This window comes from Rattus norvegicus, chromosome 10 (assembly GCF_021556685.1).
Source record: "Rattus norvegicus strain SHRSP/BbbUtx chromosome 10, alternate assembly SHRSP_T2T, whole genome shotgun sequence".
Lineage (NCBI taxonomy): Eukaryota > Metazoa > Chordata > Mammalia > Rodentia > Muridae > Rattus > Rattus norvegicus.
In genome coordinates, this window is record NC_141543.1 from 111,470,531 (window position 1) to 111,490,337 (window position 19,807).

The window sequence follows — 19,807 nt, forward strand, 5'->3', positions numbered from 1 at the left end:
CAAACAGAAACAGTGCCACTGAAAGACACCAGTAATGGAGCTGTGTACTGTGTGGCTCCCTGTGTTTAAAACTGCAAAAGGTGTGAGCTTGTCTGTAGTCAGGGCAGGCAGATAGCTACGTGGGGCAGGTGAGGGAAGGGACAGGATTTACAAAGGATATGAACATGCAAGGGGCTAGATTCAGCCTCGATGGTGATGGCCTCACAGTACGCATGTGCCTGGGTGTTGGGGTTCTGAGCTGTCAGTCTGTGCCATGTCTTGGTGTCTCATACCCCAGTGATGTGGATTTCAACAGTGACCTGTACTGTTTCTTCCTTGATTTTCAATCAGAAATGGGCTTGCTATTCTTTAAGACTGATGCTGCAAGGCGACCTAACACTGCCCTGGAACTGACCCTAAACCAAAGCCAGAGACCGAGACACGCAGTTGAACATGAGCATGTGCTGTCCCTGAGAATTCACAGAGTGAGAATGGATTTGTGGTTATGGGAGAAAATGTTAACAGTATTTCAGGGCAAGGTGCACATGTTTGCAGAGGCCAGAAGTCAATGGTAGGTCCAGGTTAGAGTTAAAGTCGTTAGTATTCCCTTTGCCTTATGTAATATGCCTTCCTCATCCCTTTACCTCCTAAGGGCTTGCTCACTCCCCATCTCGTGGGCTCTTTCTAGTTTCCTGACACTCCAAATTAAACATACAACCCGGAAAACTTGAAGCTAAGATCCACGTATGAGAAAGGACACGCCTGCTTGGTTTTAATAAGTTTCCCAAGTTGTTGTTATCATCTGTCTCTCTGCTAATTACCAAGAATAAGGGAGGGAGGCAGTTAATTAAGGACTGGTGTAAGCTGGGTTCCAGCTAATTGAGGGTTTTTTCATAGACAGAATTAATGTGCAATTCAGGCAGACCTTCCAAATTACAGTTAATAAAGTTTTATATATAGCACCACTGGGGAACATCAAGGGCACAGTGTCAAGGAATGTGGGGAAACACTCTGAGTTGGTATTGATGGGATAATCCAAAGTCAGGCATACAAACAAGCCTGCCCTGTGTGCACATAGGCAGGCCACAGAAGGACTTCTGGGGACAAAGACAGCAGGGAGGGAGGCGGGTCTTCTTCTTCAGCCCCTGTGTATCCTTCGAAGTCTCCCAGCGTCTGCTGTCTCCTCTGCAAACTGATTTCTCTGAGTAAATTTGATCAGGTTCTCAGCCTCCCCGCCCACCTCCCTGCCTCCCTGCCTCCCCGCCTCCCCTGCTCCACATTTTGCCTGTTCACATACACAAAGCTCAGTTGAAAGAGTTCAAGGTCAGCCTTTTCCCTTTGGTCAGGCACTGTTGAGCATCCACACTGTTCTGCTGGCCCACTGTGGGGCTGCTCTGAGAGGAATGCAGACTGGCTCCTTCTGAGCCCACTCCTCTGGCCAGACACCTATGCTTCCTGTCTGCTAAGCTTTGCTTTGGGAGATGACAGTGGACTTTGTTCCCATAAACCCCACCCCAGTTTCCTCTGTCTGAGGCACCTTACTGAATACCAGCAAGACCTACTATGGTTGCCTTACCACCAACTGCACCATGCTGATGCCCATCTCACCTCAGCACTTGTCTGTCCACTCCCTAAGTGGACTCCCCAGGGGAGGGGTTTCAACTCCTCCACGTCTACCTCTCACCATTTCTCCCTCAGCCCTCTACGTCTGATGACCATGGGAGCGTGAGGAGGGCCCCTGGGCTATGCACACCTCCTATTGCATGCACACCTCCTCTGCATGTTTCTCAGGATTCAACTAGGTAGTGCCATGCTTGGGGTGGAAGACAGATGAGCCCCCTTCTCACACCTCCTCGCCCTTTGTATTAGCGGATTTCTTCCTTCAAAGTCATGACTCCCAGCCCCAGCTCCTGTTACACACACTGCTTTGTCTCTTCCTCCACCTGTGTTCTGTGCAGGACCCAGCTGTGGGTGTGAGGGTTGTCTGCTTTCATTGTGTATTTAGCCTTGGATTACTTTGTTTCCATTGTGTGCTGAGACTTTGGATTAGTTACTCTTCTGTTGGGGTCCTTAAGGGACTTAGGGGAGAAAAAGTTTACTTTGGCTCACAGTTCCAGAATAAGACAATAAAGGAGTGGGAGGCATGGCAAAGGAGAGCCGATAGAGAGGCTCAGATCACATCTGCCATAAACACAGATCAGAGACAGCAAACCAAGATGGGCAAGACTATAAACTCATAACCCACTAACCCAGTGATGAACTTCCTTCTGCTCCTTCCAAGGTTCTACCTTCTAAAGCACCTATGTCCTCCCCAAACCGCACCATCAGCCAGGGAAACAAGTGTTCAAATATGTACCTGTGCCTCTAGAGGACGTTTTTCATTCAAGCTAGCAAGGTTTTTTTAAGTCTCTGTGTTTGGGATGAATTTAGTTTTATACTTCGGAGTTTTTCTAGTCTCTGTTCTCTGTGAGGAAACCATGTTCCTAGAGCTGTCTTTCAGGTGAGGGGGTCTTCTAACTCGACTGGGCAGAGTTTCCCTCCTGTCACTATAAGAGTCATAGCTGATGGGGCAGGAGTCAGGAACATGCTCACAGGAAAAACTGTATAATCTCATTGCTTTCAGGGTCTATTATGACTTGAGTATAGATTGTAGTCTGCAGAAAACCGATGAAGGGAGGGAAAGGGAAGTGTTAGCGGTATGTGTTTGCAGAAACCTTTGCTGTATGCAAGCCAGTCAGCAAGGCTAAATGGGTAAATGGGTTCTGGGTGCTGTCTCACTGTCTGGTAAGATAGAGTACCATATGAAGGTATTTCAGCAGTGGCTACAAGTGTTTCCAAATGGTGACATTTCTCCCAGTGCAGGTCATGTGTAGCAGACATCACAAGTCCCGTGTGGTCAGGGTATGCTACCTCAGAGTCATAGCAAACAGTGGGACATTCAGTACTTGTCCGGTGAGTGTAGCCAAGAAGGGGGGAAGTACAAATGGCCAACCCCATGGTCGAATCCATGCAGAAAGGAGAGCTTTTCTGGCCTGTACTGGAAGGCAGAGCCTGGGAAACGCAGGTGCTCCTCCCCCATGAAGCTGAGTAGCAGCAAACAAAGCGACTGGAGTCCAGAGGTAGAGTGGGGACTGGGAACAGCGAGCTGGAAACTGCAATGAGTGAAGGAAGAGAAGGACAAAATGAATGTCCTCCTCAAAAGGATACACTTACACCTCTGGTCACCAGCTGTGAATAATCTTGATGTCAAGGCTGATGAGATGGCTCAGTGGACAAAGGTGTTGGACAAGCCTGCAACCTGAGTTTAATCCCTAAGTCCCACTAAACATGGAGTGAGAGAACCAACTCTACGAAGTTAACCTCTGACCTCCACAGGTGTGTTATGCATGTATGCTCACACATATATCATACATGCAAAGAAGAAGAAGAAGAAGAAGAAGAAGAAGAAGAGGAGGAGGAGGAGGAGGAGGAGGAGGAGGAGGAGGAGGAAGAGGAGGAGGAAGAAGAGGAGGAGGAGGAGGAAGAGGAGGAGGAGGAGGAGGAGGAAGAGGAGGAGGAGGAAGGAGAAGTCGTTAATAACCTAGGAATATCTTTAATCCCAGCACTCAAGAGATAGGAGGCAAATTCTGAGTTTGAGGCCAGCCTGCTCTACATAGTGAGTTCCAGGCCAACCAGGGCTGCATAGGAAGATTCTGTCTTAAGAGAAGGATTGTGATCTCAGTGCCACCAACATAGCTCTGTGGAGCCCTCAGGGACAGGGTAAGGCCTACATAACAGAAGTCATTCGAGGCACTGAACTGAGTTTTAGGAAACAAGTGACTTCCAGCCCCAAAACTGTGTGTGGTGGGGTAGGTTTTTGTCTAGAAAACCCAAAGGCTTTATTAGTACCAATAAAAGAACTTAGTGAAATAGAAGCCTTAATACAGAAGCTAAAGTAGCAATAGCTAGATTAGACAGGAAGAGCTGCCTGTGTGTGCTAGGGTCATAAATCCAGGAATAATCTACCGTGAGATGGGGAAAGCTGCCACAAACAACACCTTAAACCATTCCTGAGAGACACACAGTCACCTTCAGCAGATAAGAACACACCCTGCTCTCTTTTAGGAGGAGATTCTGTGTCATAAACATGTCAGTGTTCTCTCGGTTAATTTATAACTTTAATATAATCCTAGTAAAACTGCCAATGGGCTTTTTTTTTCTGGAACTAGACACATTCTCAGCTTCATGTGCAGAAATACGTAAGGAGAGGCAGGGATCCCCGGCTGGGAAGAAGAGTAGTAGGGATCCTGTCCTAGAGCCCAGCTAACCACGAGGCTTCAGTGATACACCAGCCTCAGACAGACGTGTGGACTGGTGAGCGTGCAGAGGTGACCCCAGTGCAGTCTGAATGATAGTGGCAGTTCTCAGCTGTGATGGTAGGAAAGCCAGACACTGCTGTAGTTTGGATCTTGAGTATAGACCTGGACTAGAAGAAAGTAGTCTGAGACTGGGAGGGTGGGAGGTGGGACTCTTAGGCCTTTGAGGGCAGAATGGAAGTTCCACCCCCTTCATTGTCTCTGATCCTTGCTGCCTTGAGGTAAATGGCTTCTTCCATTGTGTATTCTCCACCCTGATCTAGAGCCTCACCATAGGCTCGAAGGCAACAGGGCTGGCCAGTCAAAACCATCATTTAGAATAAACTTCATTTCATTTTGTTTTCTCTCTCTCTAAAGCGACTGTCCTGGAATTTCCTATTTAGACTAGGCTGGCCCTGAACTCACAGACCCTCCTGCTAACACATCCAGCCCATCTCTCCGTCTTTCACACTGAGTGTAGAAGGTATTTAATTTGTCACAGAGACAGAAAGCTGCATGGTAGAGATTAATCGCTCACTTTGGACAGTAGGGTTTAGGTTAACGAGATAGCTTCTTTAAACACAGAAGGTAAAATCATAAAAGCACTAGAAGAGGGGCTGCAGAGATGGCTCAGTGGTTAAAAGCACTGGCTGTTCTTACCAGAGAATCTGGCTTCAGTTCCCAGCAACCACATGGTAGCCCATACCCGCCTATAACTGCAGTTCCAGGGGATCAGACCACCCTGACATAGGCATACATGCAGGCAAAACACTAATGCACATAAAATAAAAATAAGTGATTTTTAAAAAAATAGATGAGAAGCCAGGTAAATTCTAATTTCAATCTGGGGGTCATTGAGCTCCCCCCCAAACCTCCGGGAGCTGAGGACCAAACCCAGGGCCTTGTCCTTGCTAGGCAAGCGTTCTACCACTGAGCTAAATCCCCAACCCGTCATTGAGCTTTTTAACCTACAATTCCAAATTTAGATGCCTTTGCAAAGAAACTTACTTGAATATAAATAAATTTTATATAGGGAAATATTCAAAACTATGTCACAACTAAAATGGGTTCCCTCATACACAAAGGGCTCCTAGAAATCAAAACAAACAACAGTTCAGTAGGCAAGTGGTCAGACTGGAAGCTGCAGTCCCCTGAAAAGTTGAGGCTGGCCGGTGTGAGCACCTTCACTGTTGTTACAGAGAACTCTGAGGACTTGACAACTGTCCGTAACTTTAGTCACAGGGGATCTGACATCCTCTCCTGGCCTTCTCAAGCACTACATACATATGGTGCACAGGCGTGCGTGAGGCAAATGCCCATGCATAAAATAAGTCTTTACAAAAGAAAAGTCGATGTAAATGGTTCTCTGTAATAATAGGTTGCACTTTCTCCTAAGTGCACAGTGCTGAGGGTACCTTCAGGGATATTCTCAGGAATGTCTCCTCCAGGAGAAAAGTAAGGGTGTGGGATCAGATCTTACAGTATACCCTATAGATATACTTGAAACAGCAGGAGGCAGACCAGCTCTGCTGGTAGCAGCCAGAGGAAGGGGTCCTGTCAGTGACCTCCACTTAGGTAAAGCCAGTCCTTGACTTGACCACAGAAAAGAGATTACGGGTGAGCCAGTTTGAAACAGAGCTGGGGCTTATTCAGAACACATTTTTAACATGTCTTTAAACACTGATTTAATAGGAAGAAAGGGACCCAGGAAATTAATAAGATCTACATATCTCAGCAGTGGCCAAGCCACAGCTCAAAGGGCTACTAAGAATCCTCCTTTCCTTTGTCTCCTTTGAATAAGTGAGACGATGCATGGCCCGGGTCCTGGACAGGATTGTAATCTGACGAGATAAAACCGTTCAGATCACAGGGCTGCACAAGAGGGGTAAGATGGAGCTTTGGTAGTAAATGGGGTTTCTCAGGAGGCTCTAGGAAAAGAGAAGTCCATCTAGTGCTTAGCCTCCAGCAGGAGCCATGGCTGTCTGAAGGTCCACACTGGTATCTAGAACAAGGATATTGTCCTATGTTGGCAACCTGAACAGCGAATGCTGCAAACCATGCAGAGTTCTTGATGCCCAACTGGCAAAGGTTGCAGCCAGCACCCCTTTTCCTTCCCACAGCTCCATAATTTTTCTTGTCTTTCTATTGTATATCATGTAGCAAGAAAAAATTTTAGAGAAAAAACAAAAAGCAAGACTCCAGTGTCTGGCAGAGTAGGCCCTTTGGTTTAGGGAAGTCAGCCGAGAGTATAAATTCACGTTATTTATGCATCTATAACAAAAGCACATGTAAGAAACAGAAAACTGAGCACAATGTTGGGGAGCTCTAGTTGGTTGTATCTTTCCGTAGAATTTGGGTTTTTCAACCTTAATGGTACCATGGATTTTATGATGTGAGTGGGAGGGAAAAGGCAAATCTAAAAGTTGGAGGAAGGAACACATATGTGGTTTTCACAGCCACACCAGGCCCAGCATGGTGGCTCCACGTGAGGTTGCCTTACACACAGGTCATTGAATAGTATATATAGCTCACAGGAAAGTGACAGTACACATCACTGGGGCCCTGGGAAAGCAGCCGAGTCAGGTTTCAGCTGTGGGGACTGCGTAGCTCACCGGCCTTCTGCTAGACGTTCTGCTGCATCCTGAAGAACAGAATCCCTGCTGTGCTCTCCACCTCCAGGGTCTGATGTGCTGCAGCCAGGTGTGCGCTTCTGTCCTCTGGAAACATCTTCCTTTTCACGTGTCGTGTGCTGCTTCTCGTGAGAAGGAGGGAACTGACTCAGGGTTGAGCCACACTGTGCTCACACTGGCAGGAAGGCACAGGGCAGGGACTCCTGGGTGGGCCTGTGCTACCCCACACCTCCCCTGTCTGGCATGGAACTGTTCCTGTAAATCCACTTCTTATACCTTTTGGTCTTCTGAAGTAAAGAGAGCAAAGTCAGGCCAGGATATCCTCCTTTAGAATGTTCTGGACGGGGGTTGGGGATTTAGCTCAGTGGTAGAGCGCTTGCTTAGGAAGCACAAGGCCCTGGGTTCGGTCCCCAGCTCCGAAAAAAAGAAAAAAAAAAAAAGAATGTTCTGGACGTGCTCCCATGATGATGCCATAGCTGCTTCACCTTTGCTCTCTCATGCCTTCCTTTCCACCATCTGGTTTCCTGATATCCTGAGACACAGACTTACAGAAGTCAGAGTGGGTTTCATTGTGACGTAGACAGTCCACCAGCTCCTTCCCCCTCCGTCTTACCCTATCCTTACTGTTTCGTCATTGTTCCTGATCTGAGGAAGGCACTGCTTAGCAAGATCTTGGCTTTCAGAGTGGGGCCATATTGTCGCCCCCACCTCCTTCACTGAGCCTGTATTTCCACAGTGACCTGTCACTGGCTTTCCTGCTCTGCTGGGCTGTGGTAGCCTTGCTTTCTTTCCAACTCAGTGAGGCTGCTGGCCTAGAACTCAAGACAGAAAGCAGGTCAAGGGAATTGCACCTTTCCCTTAGCAAGTGGAGCTATTGGAGAGAGCCACTCTCCTTGAGCGGAAACCAGAATACACTGGCCCTGTGAGCACTGAGGTGAAAGCAGATAGGAAGAGCAGCCATGGCTGCCGCCCTGCAGTAGCCTGACAAGCCTATCAAAACAGAAATCTTTTAATATATGCCTCATAATCGCCAGACTCCGCTTGGAAGGCTTATTAACGTGATCATTTCAGATCTTCTGACTTGGGAGACTCACTCAGAATCAGAAGGATATGAATTAATGACAGTTTATTACTCTCAGATGAGCTGTACTTAAGGAGTTTCCTGTAAACGTGTGGGCTTTGATTTGACTTGTCGGAGCTCTGATTTAAAAACAAAGAAAGGAATCTTTTTTCCTGAGCGGCACTGATGCCTTCTGCTGCTGCAGACATGGGCAGTCTGCAGCCCTGGGGGCCAGGCCTGGGTGCCGGGCTGAGGCTTCCGGCTTGTTTGTTAGCTGCCTTGAAAGTCTCTGAGCCTAGAGCAGAGCTTCTGGGAGCGGTGAGAGGGTGGCAGGCACATCACCCTGGGTGCTGGTCCCAGATGGCCTTAGCATCTGTCTCCCCGGTCACATGACTCCACTGCTTCGTCTTTGTGTCACTCAAGCAGAGGCTGTGCCCCTCACAGTTCCCACAGTGGCCACACCTCGTGCTGTGAACAGCCTTTCTCTTTCCAGCTGGGCCAAGGCCTCAGTCCTACCCTCCAAACACACCCTAGGAGTTTTCATACCATCATTCCCAATGTGTTTCTGTGTTTACCTTCCTCCTGAATGGCTCTACCTGAGTGGACTGCCCATCTGTGCACCCCACCTCTATAGGGAGTGACATAGGTAGTAAGTACCCTGTCCTTCCATGCCTTCCACTGCTTTTCTGATGTCTCTGGGACGGTCCCAACCTCCGCTCCTAGCCACAATATCACCTACGTTTGTTGCTCTCTTTACTTCCGTGATGAAGTACTTGACAAAGACAACTTACAGGAGGAGGAGGGTTTATTGCACTCAAGTTCATGGTGACACGCCAGCCAGATCCTGTGGCCAAGGCAGCTGGTTATGTCGTAGTCAGAAGCAGAAGATGAGAGCTGCTGCTGGGCTCATGTGCTTTTTATGTGATCCAGGACTCCAGTCCTCAAACGATGCCACACATTAGGGAAGGGGCTTCCTACCCCAATTAACCCAACTGTAAACTCCCTTGAAGATCTGCCCAGAGGTTAGTCTCTTATAATTCCAGCTCCTGTCAAATTAGCAGTCATTATTCAAAGTGTTGCTGACAGCTGACCTTGGACCTGGGGTCGGGCTGTAGTGTCCTTACTCTCAGCTTCTGCTGGCTCTTCAGTTCCTCCTAGCACTCGGTCATCTGGCTTTCCCACCGCGCATTCCAGTACTGGCCTGTGTTTCCCTTCTGTTCATTCTTCCTCCCTCTTTCCCTTCTCCATGTCTCCTTAATTCTGCTTTATTGTCCTCCATTAAGCATACCCTATCCCCACCCTCCAGCTCCCTGTAGCTTCTCAGGTGTTGCCAGCACATCTCTGTATAATCACAACTGTCAACCCAGTTGTCCCCTTCAGCAGTCGATAACACGGCTTGACTGGCTCTGTATCTCTAGAACAGAGCCAGTGTTCTGCAGAGGCATGCCCCCCAGTGTGTGGCACATGATGGCCACACAGGTGGAATTGTATTCACAGGAGAGGGTCACCTGAGGTAGAAGGGCTGCTTCTCTGGTGGCTTCTTGAGCACTTACATTACACCTTGAATCATAGAGCTCTTTCTCTGGTTAGGAATGGGGGCTTAGGAGGCCCCTATTACAATACCCATCGTATGGCATGAATCCAGACACAGTTCCCAAGAACTTCATCGAGTACCCACACTGCAGAAACAGGAGTGCTGTCAGGGATCCTCATGTGGAAGGCAACAGAAGGGGAGCCTGAGAAGTAGCAGGAAACATGAGGGGAAGAGAAGAATCTGAGACAAGGGGCAAGAAACCTGGGTGGGAGGAAGAGGGCAGCCAGGAAGGGAGGAAAGAGGGTGAGCAAGTGCGGGATCCTGACCAGGAGGGGAACCTGAGAGAGGGAACCTGAGGGGATGAGGGGTCTGAGAAAGGGAGCCTAAGAGGAAGAGAGGAGTCTGAGATGGGGGAAGGGGCCTGAGGAGAAATAGGGAGTCTGAGAATAAAAGATCTTAGCAAAACGGAGACACTAAAAGCCACTAAGAACATGAGAGAAATGGGACTTGAGAAAACGTCGGTGGTATGAGAAGGGAGAAGTCTGAGAGTGGAAGAGGACCCGACAGTGCTGCTGAGCTTTGGGGCCACAACCTGTGTCCCATGTCAGTCCAGCCACCCATCCTCAGAAAGCTAACGGCAGGCCTTTACCCAATCCCAGCACTCAGGAGGCACAGGCTGACAGATCTCTGTGAGGTCTAGGCCAGCCTGATCTACAGAGTTCCAGGACAGTGAAGGCTACACAGAGAAACCCTGTCTCATCCCCACCTGAACCCCACACAAAAGTCAAATACAAGTAGAGAGCAGAAAGATTTATTCAATGTGACCACATTGAGAAGAGAGAAAGGCCACACACACACACACACACACACACACACACACACACACACACACACACACACACACACACACACACACACCCTCCCATCTCCAGGGACCAGAAGTGAGATGAAAGTTCCAGCAGAGGACAAAGGATGTGCCTATCTAAGCAGCCCCAGTAAGGTGTGGTCCTGCCCACTGCTGGCCCATCATTATCTGGCTTTCAGCCCCAGCCTATGAGGTGGTCAATGTAAAATCTCTGGAAGACAGGTACCTCCTGTGGCTGGTGCCTTTTCCATGGATTCCCAGGAAAATTCCTCAATTGAGGGTTCCATTGTCCCAACTGTCAGATTGAGAGACACAGTGTCTCTTTAAAGTATCTTCATTTTTGGATCTAGAGAGTTCGTTCGGTGGTTAAGAGCACTTGCTCTTGCAGAAAACCCAGGCTCAGTTCCCAGTACCCACATGGTGGCTGTAACTCCAGTCCCAGAGCATCCAATGCCTCTTCTGACCTTCTCAGACACCAAGCACAGATATGTTTCATACATACATACATACATACATACATACATACATACATACATACAATCAAGCAAACAAAACACTCATATACATGACAATAATAAAATAAATGTAAAATATCAGAATATCTTCCTTTCTCCAGGCTGGGAGTCTGAGAGGAAGGCATGCAGGCTGAGCACAGAAGGGGTGGAGAGTATGGTCCTAACCCAGCCGCCAGCCCCAGTACCCAGAGCTGCTTCCTAGAGCAAGGTGTGTTCTTCTCTTGAGAGTTGTAGGGTTCCAGCCTTTCCTCCATGGGCAAGAACCAGAACTTTCCCCACGTGAAAACTGGCCTTACAAGGACAGATGCACAGTAATGACGGTTTCCCGGCGTGTTAGCCTGGGAAGCCACGACACAGCCACTGGTGCCTGCACTAACGGCCTGTCTTTTGTCTCCTTTTCCCTCCAGTCATGCCAGGCTGACCTCGTGAAGGACAACGGTCACAAGTACTTCCTGTCCGTCTTGGCAGACCCATACATGCCAGTAAGGACTGAGCCACACTCCTCTCCCACAGCATGCATGTCTCCAGTGCACACGAGGGGTTGCCATTCCTGTGTCTACAGTATGGTGCCTCAGGGGACCTGAAGGCCCCTTAACAGACGCTGACAGGCTTTGCTGAAGGAGGGAAGAGACTGTTTGAAAGTTTGAATTTCATACATACTAAGTTGTTTTTTAAAATTAGCGTGAATATAGAGTATATGGCAGTTTTCTCGTAATGTCATGTCATCCCTCCCAGCTCTGCTCAGAGTAATGCGCACAGAGCAGCCACCCTCAGCACCAGAGCAGCCACTCTCTCTCTCATAGCTTCCACTGGCAGAATGCTCAAGTGCAGCCACATACTGTGCTCTGAGGTGGTGCCCATAGCCTGTAAGAGGAACTTTCATATGTAAATTCTTCCCTGGCTGTTGTTTGTTTGTTTGCTTGCTTGCTTGTTTTAAATGAAATTATAGAATTTTTAAAGAGAAAGGAAGGAACAAAGCTGCCAGCAGAGTTCTGAACGTGACTGGTGTGTGGTGGGCACTTGTGTACCTTGCTTAACTAGGTATGCACTGTCAGAGGCAGCATAAATCTATAGTTTATCCACATTTTGGAAATAAGCCTTTGCCTTCCCTTGAGAGGAAGAAAGAATATATCTACAGGAACTGAAAGCTCTAAGCCGGCTGACCTGACCTGGCAGACACACCCTCCCTGCTCAGATCTGAGAGAAGGAAGCCATCACATGCCAGAGAAGGGGAAGACCCACGGGTTCTGGTGGGTAGTGGTCCTTATCTACATCGACCTCAGAACAGCACACTTCACAGACCCTACGTGTAATATGAGGCCATGAACAGGCAGCACTGCCAAGAGAGACATCATACCGGGGCCTGCAAGGTATGCAAAGTCCTCATTCTTGAAGACTAGCAGAGTTTGTCTTGCTTCTGAGAAGCTGACCATCTCTGAGCTCTGCAGAGAAAGCAGCAGCTACTAAAGGGACAGAGGCCTCGGCCTGCAGCAAAACAAACAAACACATGAAAACCATTTCTGGATCAAGTCTGTGGTCCTGCTAATACAAAGCCATTTTCCAGAGTTCCTACTCCAGGGCCAGGGAACACAGCTCTGCCCTCAAGCTGCTGTCGAGCACCCCAAAGAGAAGGAGGCCACTGCATTAATACACAAGAGAACTAGCATCCGCAGAAAAGAGCCCAGGCACAGTCTCTGACACACATGCATTCCGAACATGGCGGATGGCTGGATAAAGGCAGTGTGGTTTAATCATGCCAGTCAACCATGCTGGGCAACCAGTGTGCTTCAGAAACAGCTTTCTGTCTGCTGCAAGAAAATAAAACCTGCTTTTTAACCTATCCTTAAATAGACAAGTCTTGGAGAAGAGGCGGTACAAGCTACAGTGGAAGAAATGCCCCTCCCTGCATTTAAAACTCAGGAGTGATGCCCCTCAGCCAGGAAGGGAATCCATGAAGGCTCCACAGGAGCACGGATGAGAACAGCCACTGTCACTAACATCACCCCAGCCCCGCAAAGGAGGCAGTGGAGAGTCAGCGTCAGACTGACAGGAGCTGGAACTTACAGGATTGAAGAAAAACTGCACAATGAGCCATGGAGCAGTTAAAACTTAATTCACGCAGACAGCATAATCAAAACCACAAGTATCAAAAGCATAATGAAAATCCCCAAAGCCACCACAACACAGTAAGAGCACAGCAGCCACAGTGATGGTCTGTCACAGTGATGGGCACAGGACAGTGGGTGGCCCTTCAGCAACTGCCCAACAGAGTCCCCTCCTAAGTTATGCTGCTACTCAGAAGGGTGAAGTGCAGATATTTTATGACAAAAGAGTGACAGCTTAGCACTTTGGTGAAGATGATGGCCTGCACTCTGTTGCAGTCAACTCAGGAGATGTCATGAGTCCCGGGGGATAATGGGATAGGACTGTCGATGTGCATGTGAGACTCCATGATGACATCATAATGGGCTGTCAGATTTCCACGCAAAGTGAAGAGTGTTCCCCCTCACTAGCAGTGTGCTTAGCTGAGGACCCAGGCTTCCTGAGCCCTGCACATAGGGGAAGCATGGCTGCTGGGCCAGGCAAACCAACTAAAACCACCAATCACTTTTTCTGCCATGACAGAAGACAGCAGGGCAACCTAGGCATGCTCTATGGCATTAGCACCCAAGGGAGCAACCAGTCTGCATGCAGACCCTTAAAACTGCCTCAGCAGGAAGGCCAGTACATGCTGCTTTCCTTACATGGGAGGCCAATGCTGAAGACAAAAGGCACAGGGTGCTCTAGAAAGGTGAGTCTGCTGTGAGTGTGCACAGCCATGATACATTTTGTTTTCCAGGCTGAACACAGGACCATGACAGCCTTCATTCTTGCTGTAATCGTCAACAGCTACACAACAGGGCAAGTGAGTATCACAGCAGCTCCAGCCACCTCAGCCCCTGCAGGAACAGCATAAAGGTGACTTGTCTCACATGGATCTTAGGGCAGGGATGAAGCCCAGGCCACCTGTCCAGAGAAAGCTGCTCTTCAGGTAGTCTGTGGAGCCTTCAGATCATGGCAGCAGGCGGGGTTACTAGTGCTCTCCCCAGAGGGCCAGTCCTCCTGTTAGCTCACCTCTGAAGGGCAAAACCGAATTGGCAGGATTTACAGTAGTAAAATGATGTAGTGTAGTGTGGTTGAGTAAGGCCACTGTCACCCTTGTCAGGACCCTGCCCCACTTCTCTGTGTCCTGCCTGTCTAGGAAGCCTGCCTGCAGGGGAACCTGATTGCCATCTGTTTGGAGCAGCTCAGTGACCCACACCCCTTGCTACGCCAGTGGGTGGCCATTTGCCTGGGAAGGATCTGGCAGAACTTTGATTCTGCAAGGTGGTGTGGGGTGAGAGACAGCGCCCACGAAAAACTCTATAGCCTCCTCTCCGACCCCATCCCTGAGGTAAGTTGTCCTTGCAGAAGTGAGCTTCTGTGGTAGGCGAGCTGAGGTGGGCAGAAGCCTGCCCACATTCAAGCTTGATTGTGCATCCAGAGCCCTTAGGGCCATGTACAGCGCCAAGATAGGCCACTGAATCTCATTTGATGTTCGTGCTCTGCCAACTCTGCGTGTATTGGGGTAGCTACAGGCTGGCACAGCCTCTAGAGCAAGCTTGAGCTATTCTGTACTGCACCTCTATTCTGTGGGCGAGGACCAGGTTATCACTTATGGGGGGAGGGACATTGCCTGTGGCATGATACCTCCCACATCCTGTGTGTGTCTGACATGGCCCCCTATTGAGAGCACTGGCTGAGGGGGAAGGCTGTGCAGTGTGTGTGTGTGTGTGTGTGTGTGTCTGTCTGTCTGTCTGTCTGTCTGTCTGTGTCTATGTTACTGCATGATTATCTATGGAAGGTCCAGGTACTACATTCTGGGAGACAAGACAGTGGAACCTTAGATGATTCTGAATCACTGGAACAGGGGCTGGGGATTTAGCTCAGTGGTAGAGCACTTACCTAGGAAGCGCAAGGCCCTGGGTTCGGTCCCCAGCTCCGAAAAAAAAGAACCAAAAAAAAAAAAAAAAAAACACTGGAACACTCACCACACAAGTGACAGAATCATCTCTTGAAGCAGGAGACCTAGTTTCAGATTGTTTTGATCTGGGCGGGAATCATTTTCAGAAGTGATTGCTGTGTTTTGTCAGTAAGCCAAGGGTTCAAGCAGCCGCAGGCAGAAAGTGCAGTCCTGGCTGTAGCTTGCAGAGCAGGGCCGAACTGCCTAGCACACATAGCACATCAGCTGTTGGCTAACTCCTGGAGACACCAGTGCCATCTGTCCCAAATGTGCCAAGGACAGGTCCATGCCCATCTGTCTTGCTTTTAGGCCCCCTCATGGCCTTGGAAAGCCCTGACAAAGTTAGGTCTCAACCTCTGTAGTTACTGTAAAAGGCAGAATATTTCTCACAGAAAAGCCTAAAATGAACTTGCCAGGAAATCTTGCAAAATGTTCAGAGAGGAAATACAGTAGCAGGAGGTCCTATCCTGTCTCCTTGAAAGGTGTCAGGCCCAAATGCTTGCCTCATCTATCCACGAGAGACAGCCACTCGCCCTGCCCTGGAGCTCCACATCTGTAGTCCCAGCAAAAGGACAGGGCTTGTTGGAGACGCCCCTAGAGTGTACAGCTGCTGACAGGCGTCCATGTGGAACCTTTGAACAGACTGGTTCAAAGAAACATACACCAGTTCTTAATGTCTGAATTGGAAGAATCTATCAGGGTTTATTTGGGTGTGTGTGTGTGTGTGTGTGTGTGTGTGTGTGTGTTCACTTTACATTCTGCTCACTGACCCCCTCCCAGTCCCCCCTCCCTCCTCCTCTCCCTCTTTCCTCCTAGACAGTGCCCCACCCCAGGTATTCCCCCCAACCCTGGCACATCAGGTCTCTGCACGGCCATGCTCATCCTCTCCCACTGAGGCCAGACAAGGGAGCCCAGCTAGAAGAACACAATTCCATGTACAGAAAGAGCTTTTGGGGCAGCCACCCCTGCTCCAGTTGTTGGGACCCACTTGAAGACCAGGCTGCACATCTGCGTATGTGCAGGAGGCCTAGGTCCCTGCTCTTTGGTTGGTGATTCAGTCTCTTGAGAGGCCAAAGGGTCCAGGTTAGTTGACTGTGTCTTCCCGTAGATTTTCTATCCACTTCAGGACCTGCAGTCCTTCCTCCTATTCTAACATAAGAGTCCCCAAGCTCCATCCACATGTTTTTCTTTGGGTCTCTGCATCTGTGTGAGTCAGCTGTGGGTGGAGCCTCTCGGGGAACAGCCATGAGAGGCTTCTGGCTACAAGCATAACAGTATCTTAATAGTGTCAGGGATTGGTGCTTGCTCACTGGTCTCAAGTTGGACCAGTTATTAGTTTACCATTCCCTCAGTCTCTGCTCCAACCCCTGTCCTTGCATTTCTTGTAGACAGGATAAATTTTGGGTCAAAAGTTTTGTGGGTGGATTGGAGTCCCTACTGTTCTACCAGGGTTCCTGCCTGGCAACAGAAGGTGGCCTCTTCAGATTCCATATCCCCAATGCTGTAAGTCACCACTAAGGTCACCCCCGTTGACCTTGGGCACCTCCCTTATCTCAGGTCTCTGTTCTGTCCTGGGCATGGCCCCCCTCCCCGACTCCCTATCCCTTTCACTTGCAGAATTCTATTCATTCTCATAGCCATCTGGCCATCTTTCCTGTCCTTCCCCATACCTGATCTGACTCACCCCCCCCCAACCCCTTCTCCCTCCCCAATCCTTCCCCAATTCCTCCTTCCATCTGCCTCTTGTGACTATTTTATTTCCCCTTCTAAGTGAGATTTAAGCCTCCTTGCCTGGGCCTTCTTTCTTGCCTTACTGCCTTAGCTTCTTTGGGTCTGTGGAGCATAGCATGGTTATCCTGTATTTTATGGCTAATTTCCACTTATAAGTGAGTACCATGAATGTACTTTTGGGACTGGGTTACCTCACTCAGGATGATATTCTCAAGTTCATCCATTTGCCTGCAAAATTCATGTCTTTGTTTTTAATAGCTGAATAGTATTCCACTGTGTAACATTTTCTTTATCTATTCTTCAGTTGGTGGACGTCTAGGTTGTTTGCAGGTTCTGGCTATTATGAATATAGCTGCTATGAACACAGTTGAGCAAGTGTCTTTGTGGGATGTTAGAGCATCTTTTGGAGATAGATAGATAGATAGATAGATAGATAGATAGATAGATAGATAGATAGATAGATAGATAGATGGATGGATGATGTATGTGATATATGATATATATACATATATGATTCAGCTGGGTCTTGAGATAGAACTATTTCCAGTTGATTTCCAGAGTGGTTGTACAAGTTTGCACTCCCAGCAGCAATGGAGGAGTGTTGCCCTGCTCCACATCCTCACCTGAATGTGCTGTCACCTGAGTTTTTGATCCTAGTCATTCTGACCAATGTAAATCGGACTCTCAGCTGTTTTGATTGGCGTCTCCCTGATGACTGAGGAGGTGAACATGTCTTTAAGTGCTCTTCAGCCACTCGAGATTCCTCTGCTGAGAATTCCCTGTTTAGCTCTGTATCCTATTCTTTAACTGGGTTGTTTGGATTGTTGGCGTCTAGTTTCTTGAGTTCTTTATAAATTAACATATTATCCCTCTGTCTATTACGGGTTTAATGGCTTGCTTTCCGACATCCTCCAGGCCTGGCCCCTCTTAAGACTCAGCCACCTGTATGAGCCAAATGCAGACTGAAAGGAAGTTTCAGGTGCACAGACTTAGAACAGCCATGCCCTAGCTCTGCAATATAATGCCCATCTCAAGATTGGAAAGGATCTGGAGCCCTGCGTGTATAACTTACTAGGTGGCAGTGGCTCATAGCCACTCTACTTCCCACTCTAAGGCCATCTACTTTCTGGCAGGCCCCTGACCTTGCTCACTAACCTCCTCATATCTCTGACTGCCCCACAGCTGTCCATCACTTTCTGGGTAGTCCAGGATTGTTTGCACATTGTTGCCTGGTCTTTCTCCAGCCCTGTGCAGGATGCCTCATGTTGCTCATCGTAAGAGGAAGACACTGGCTCTCCAAGGTCACATGGCCTTGGGAGCTAAGCTGAGCTGAGGTCCCCAGGTACCATGCCCAGCCCAGTACTGTCTCACTGCCTCTGCGCCCTGGGGACTCTTCCCTTTCTGACTCCATTTAGCTTCTCTGACTCAGAATGGACCACGACCTGCCTCCACGGCTCAGCTCAGCCCAGCCCACCTTCCCCCAAATCAGTTCTGAGCCGGTCCTCTCCAAATCACTGTTGCCTCCGTCACTTCTGTATCCAGACATTCACTGTACAAGCCAGGTTAAACTGTTCCCTCCTCTACAGCCTGGTCCTCCCTGGGCTGGTGCTGGCCTGCTTCCACCTTCAGCTCCTGAGCTACCCACACACCCTTTCTGCTCATCAATACTAGTGTAGCTCTAGGCCTGGCACACCATGCAATAAGTGTTTGTGAAATTGAATTGAGTTGAACTTATGTGAACTGAATTGAATTATCTTTCAGACAGCCTTGGCAGAAATGCAGATGGCAGACACATCAGCTGTGGGTGTGACTCTGACTTTCTGTCTCCTGCCCTGCAGGTACGATGTGCAGCTGTGTTTGCCCTTGGTACCTTTGTGGGAAACTCTGCTGAGAGGACAGACCACTCTACTACCATTGACCACAATGTGGCCATGATGCTGGCTCAGCTGATTAATGATGGAAGCCCCATGGTCCGGAAGGTATGTGGTGCCAGCTCAGTAGCCAAAGTGAGGGCCTGTGGCTGTCCCTGTGTGGCTGTGCTTATGTGCCTGGAGCTGAGCCCGCACAGGGCCTCATGTCCCACTTACGTGCATCATTCGATCTTAACTGTCTGCCGGCTCCTCAGTGTCTTCATTGCTCCTATCTGTTCACTCGAGGGTGCTGAGCTGACTGGCTCTACCGATTTTTACCACCAATATCCCCATGCCTGGGCATCATGTTGCTAAAGGGCAGTGACAGTCTGTGCAATGTGTCCCCAATGCCACTTTCCACTTGCCAACACCAAAGTCTTAATTCTCTGCTCCCTAAGATTCACACCTCCGTAAAAAGATGGTTCCACATGACCTGATTCCCTGTCTCCCCCACACTCCCAGCCAGCAAGGTCCTTTGAGGGAAATGCTGATTTCCTGGTGGTTTCATGGTGATTCTGGAAGCTGCTCCTGAAGCAGAGACTACACACGAGTCCAGACTGTCCCCAGGTGGCTCTGGTGCATGTGCTGTCACTGAGAGCCACTAGGTTCCTTCTCTGCATTTCTTCTCTTGTTATTTCTTCCTATGTTATATGCACTGGCATGCACATTGCCTGCATGTGTGTCTATGTGCGGGTATTGGATCCCTAGGAACTGAGTGACAGATAGTTGTAAGTTGCCATGTGGGTGCTAGACGTTAAGCCCTGGTCCCCCAGAAGAGCAGTCAGTGCTCTTGCATTGAGCCATCTCTCCGGGTCCCCTCCTCAGCATTTCTGAGTGTGGTGTTGGCTCCCTCTGATGGCCCCTTGGGAGGTTGGGCGTGGCTTTGGATTATCCTGCAGAGCAGCTCAATGGCTAACTTGAGAGTGACATGCTTCACCAGTCTCAAAATGTTGGGGGATTTCAGTCTCTTGGCTGTTCTGAAACTGACCCAAGTCACCCCCATGCCTCATCTTCAAATGATGGCACATGCCTCTGATGCCAGCACTTGGGAGGCAGATCCTTATAAATTAGAGGTCAATGTTGTCTACATAGTGAGTTCCAGCCAAAGCTACACAGTGAGAACCTGTGCTTAAAGAAAAAAAAAGTGTACTGAAGACTTTTATGTCCTTGTCACTGGTTCTGTTGCTGTCCTGTGCTTCTGATCAAT

The 19,807-nt window shown here is 48.9% G+C and overlaps 1 protein-coding gene and 1 long non-coding RNA gene across 4 annotated transcripts in view; one reads left to right on the top strand and one right to left on the bottom strand.

The window, feature by feature from the left end:
* Rptor (regulatory associated protein of MTOR, complex 1) overlaps window positions 1-19,807 on the top strand; it is a 298,642-nt gene that overhangs the window by 234,405 nt on the left and 44,430 nt on the right. For all 3 annotated transcript variants that reach the window (NM_001134499.2, XM_087571026.1, XM_087571028.1), the window contains 4 exon segments: window positions 11,325-11,399; window positions 13,757-13,822; window positions 14,159-14,350; window positions 18,529-18,669. In NM_001134499.2, coding sequence (NP_001127971.2) covers window positions 11,325-11,399; window positions 13,757-13,822; window positions 14,159-14,350; window positions 18,529-18,669 — 474 coding nt within the window.
* Window positions 1-19,807, bottom strand: part of LOC148003211 (uncharacterized) — a 56,500-nt gene that overhangs the window by 6,304 nt on the left and 30,389 nt on the right. The window lies entirely within an intron of this gene.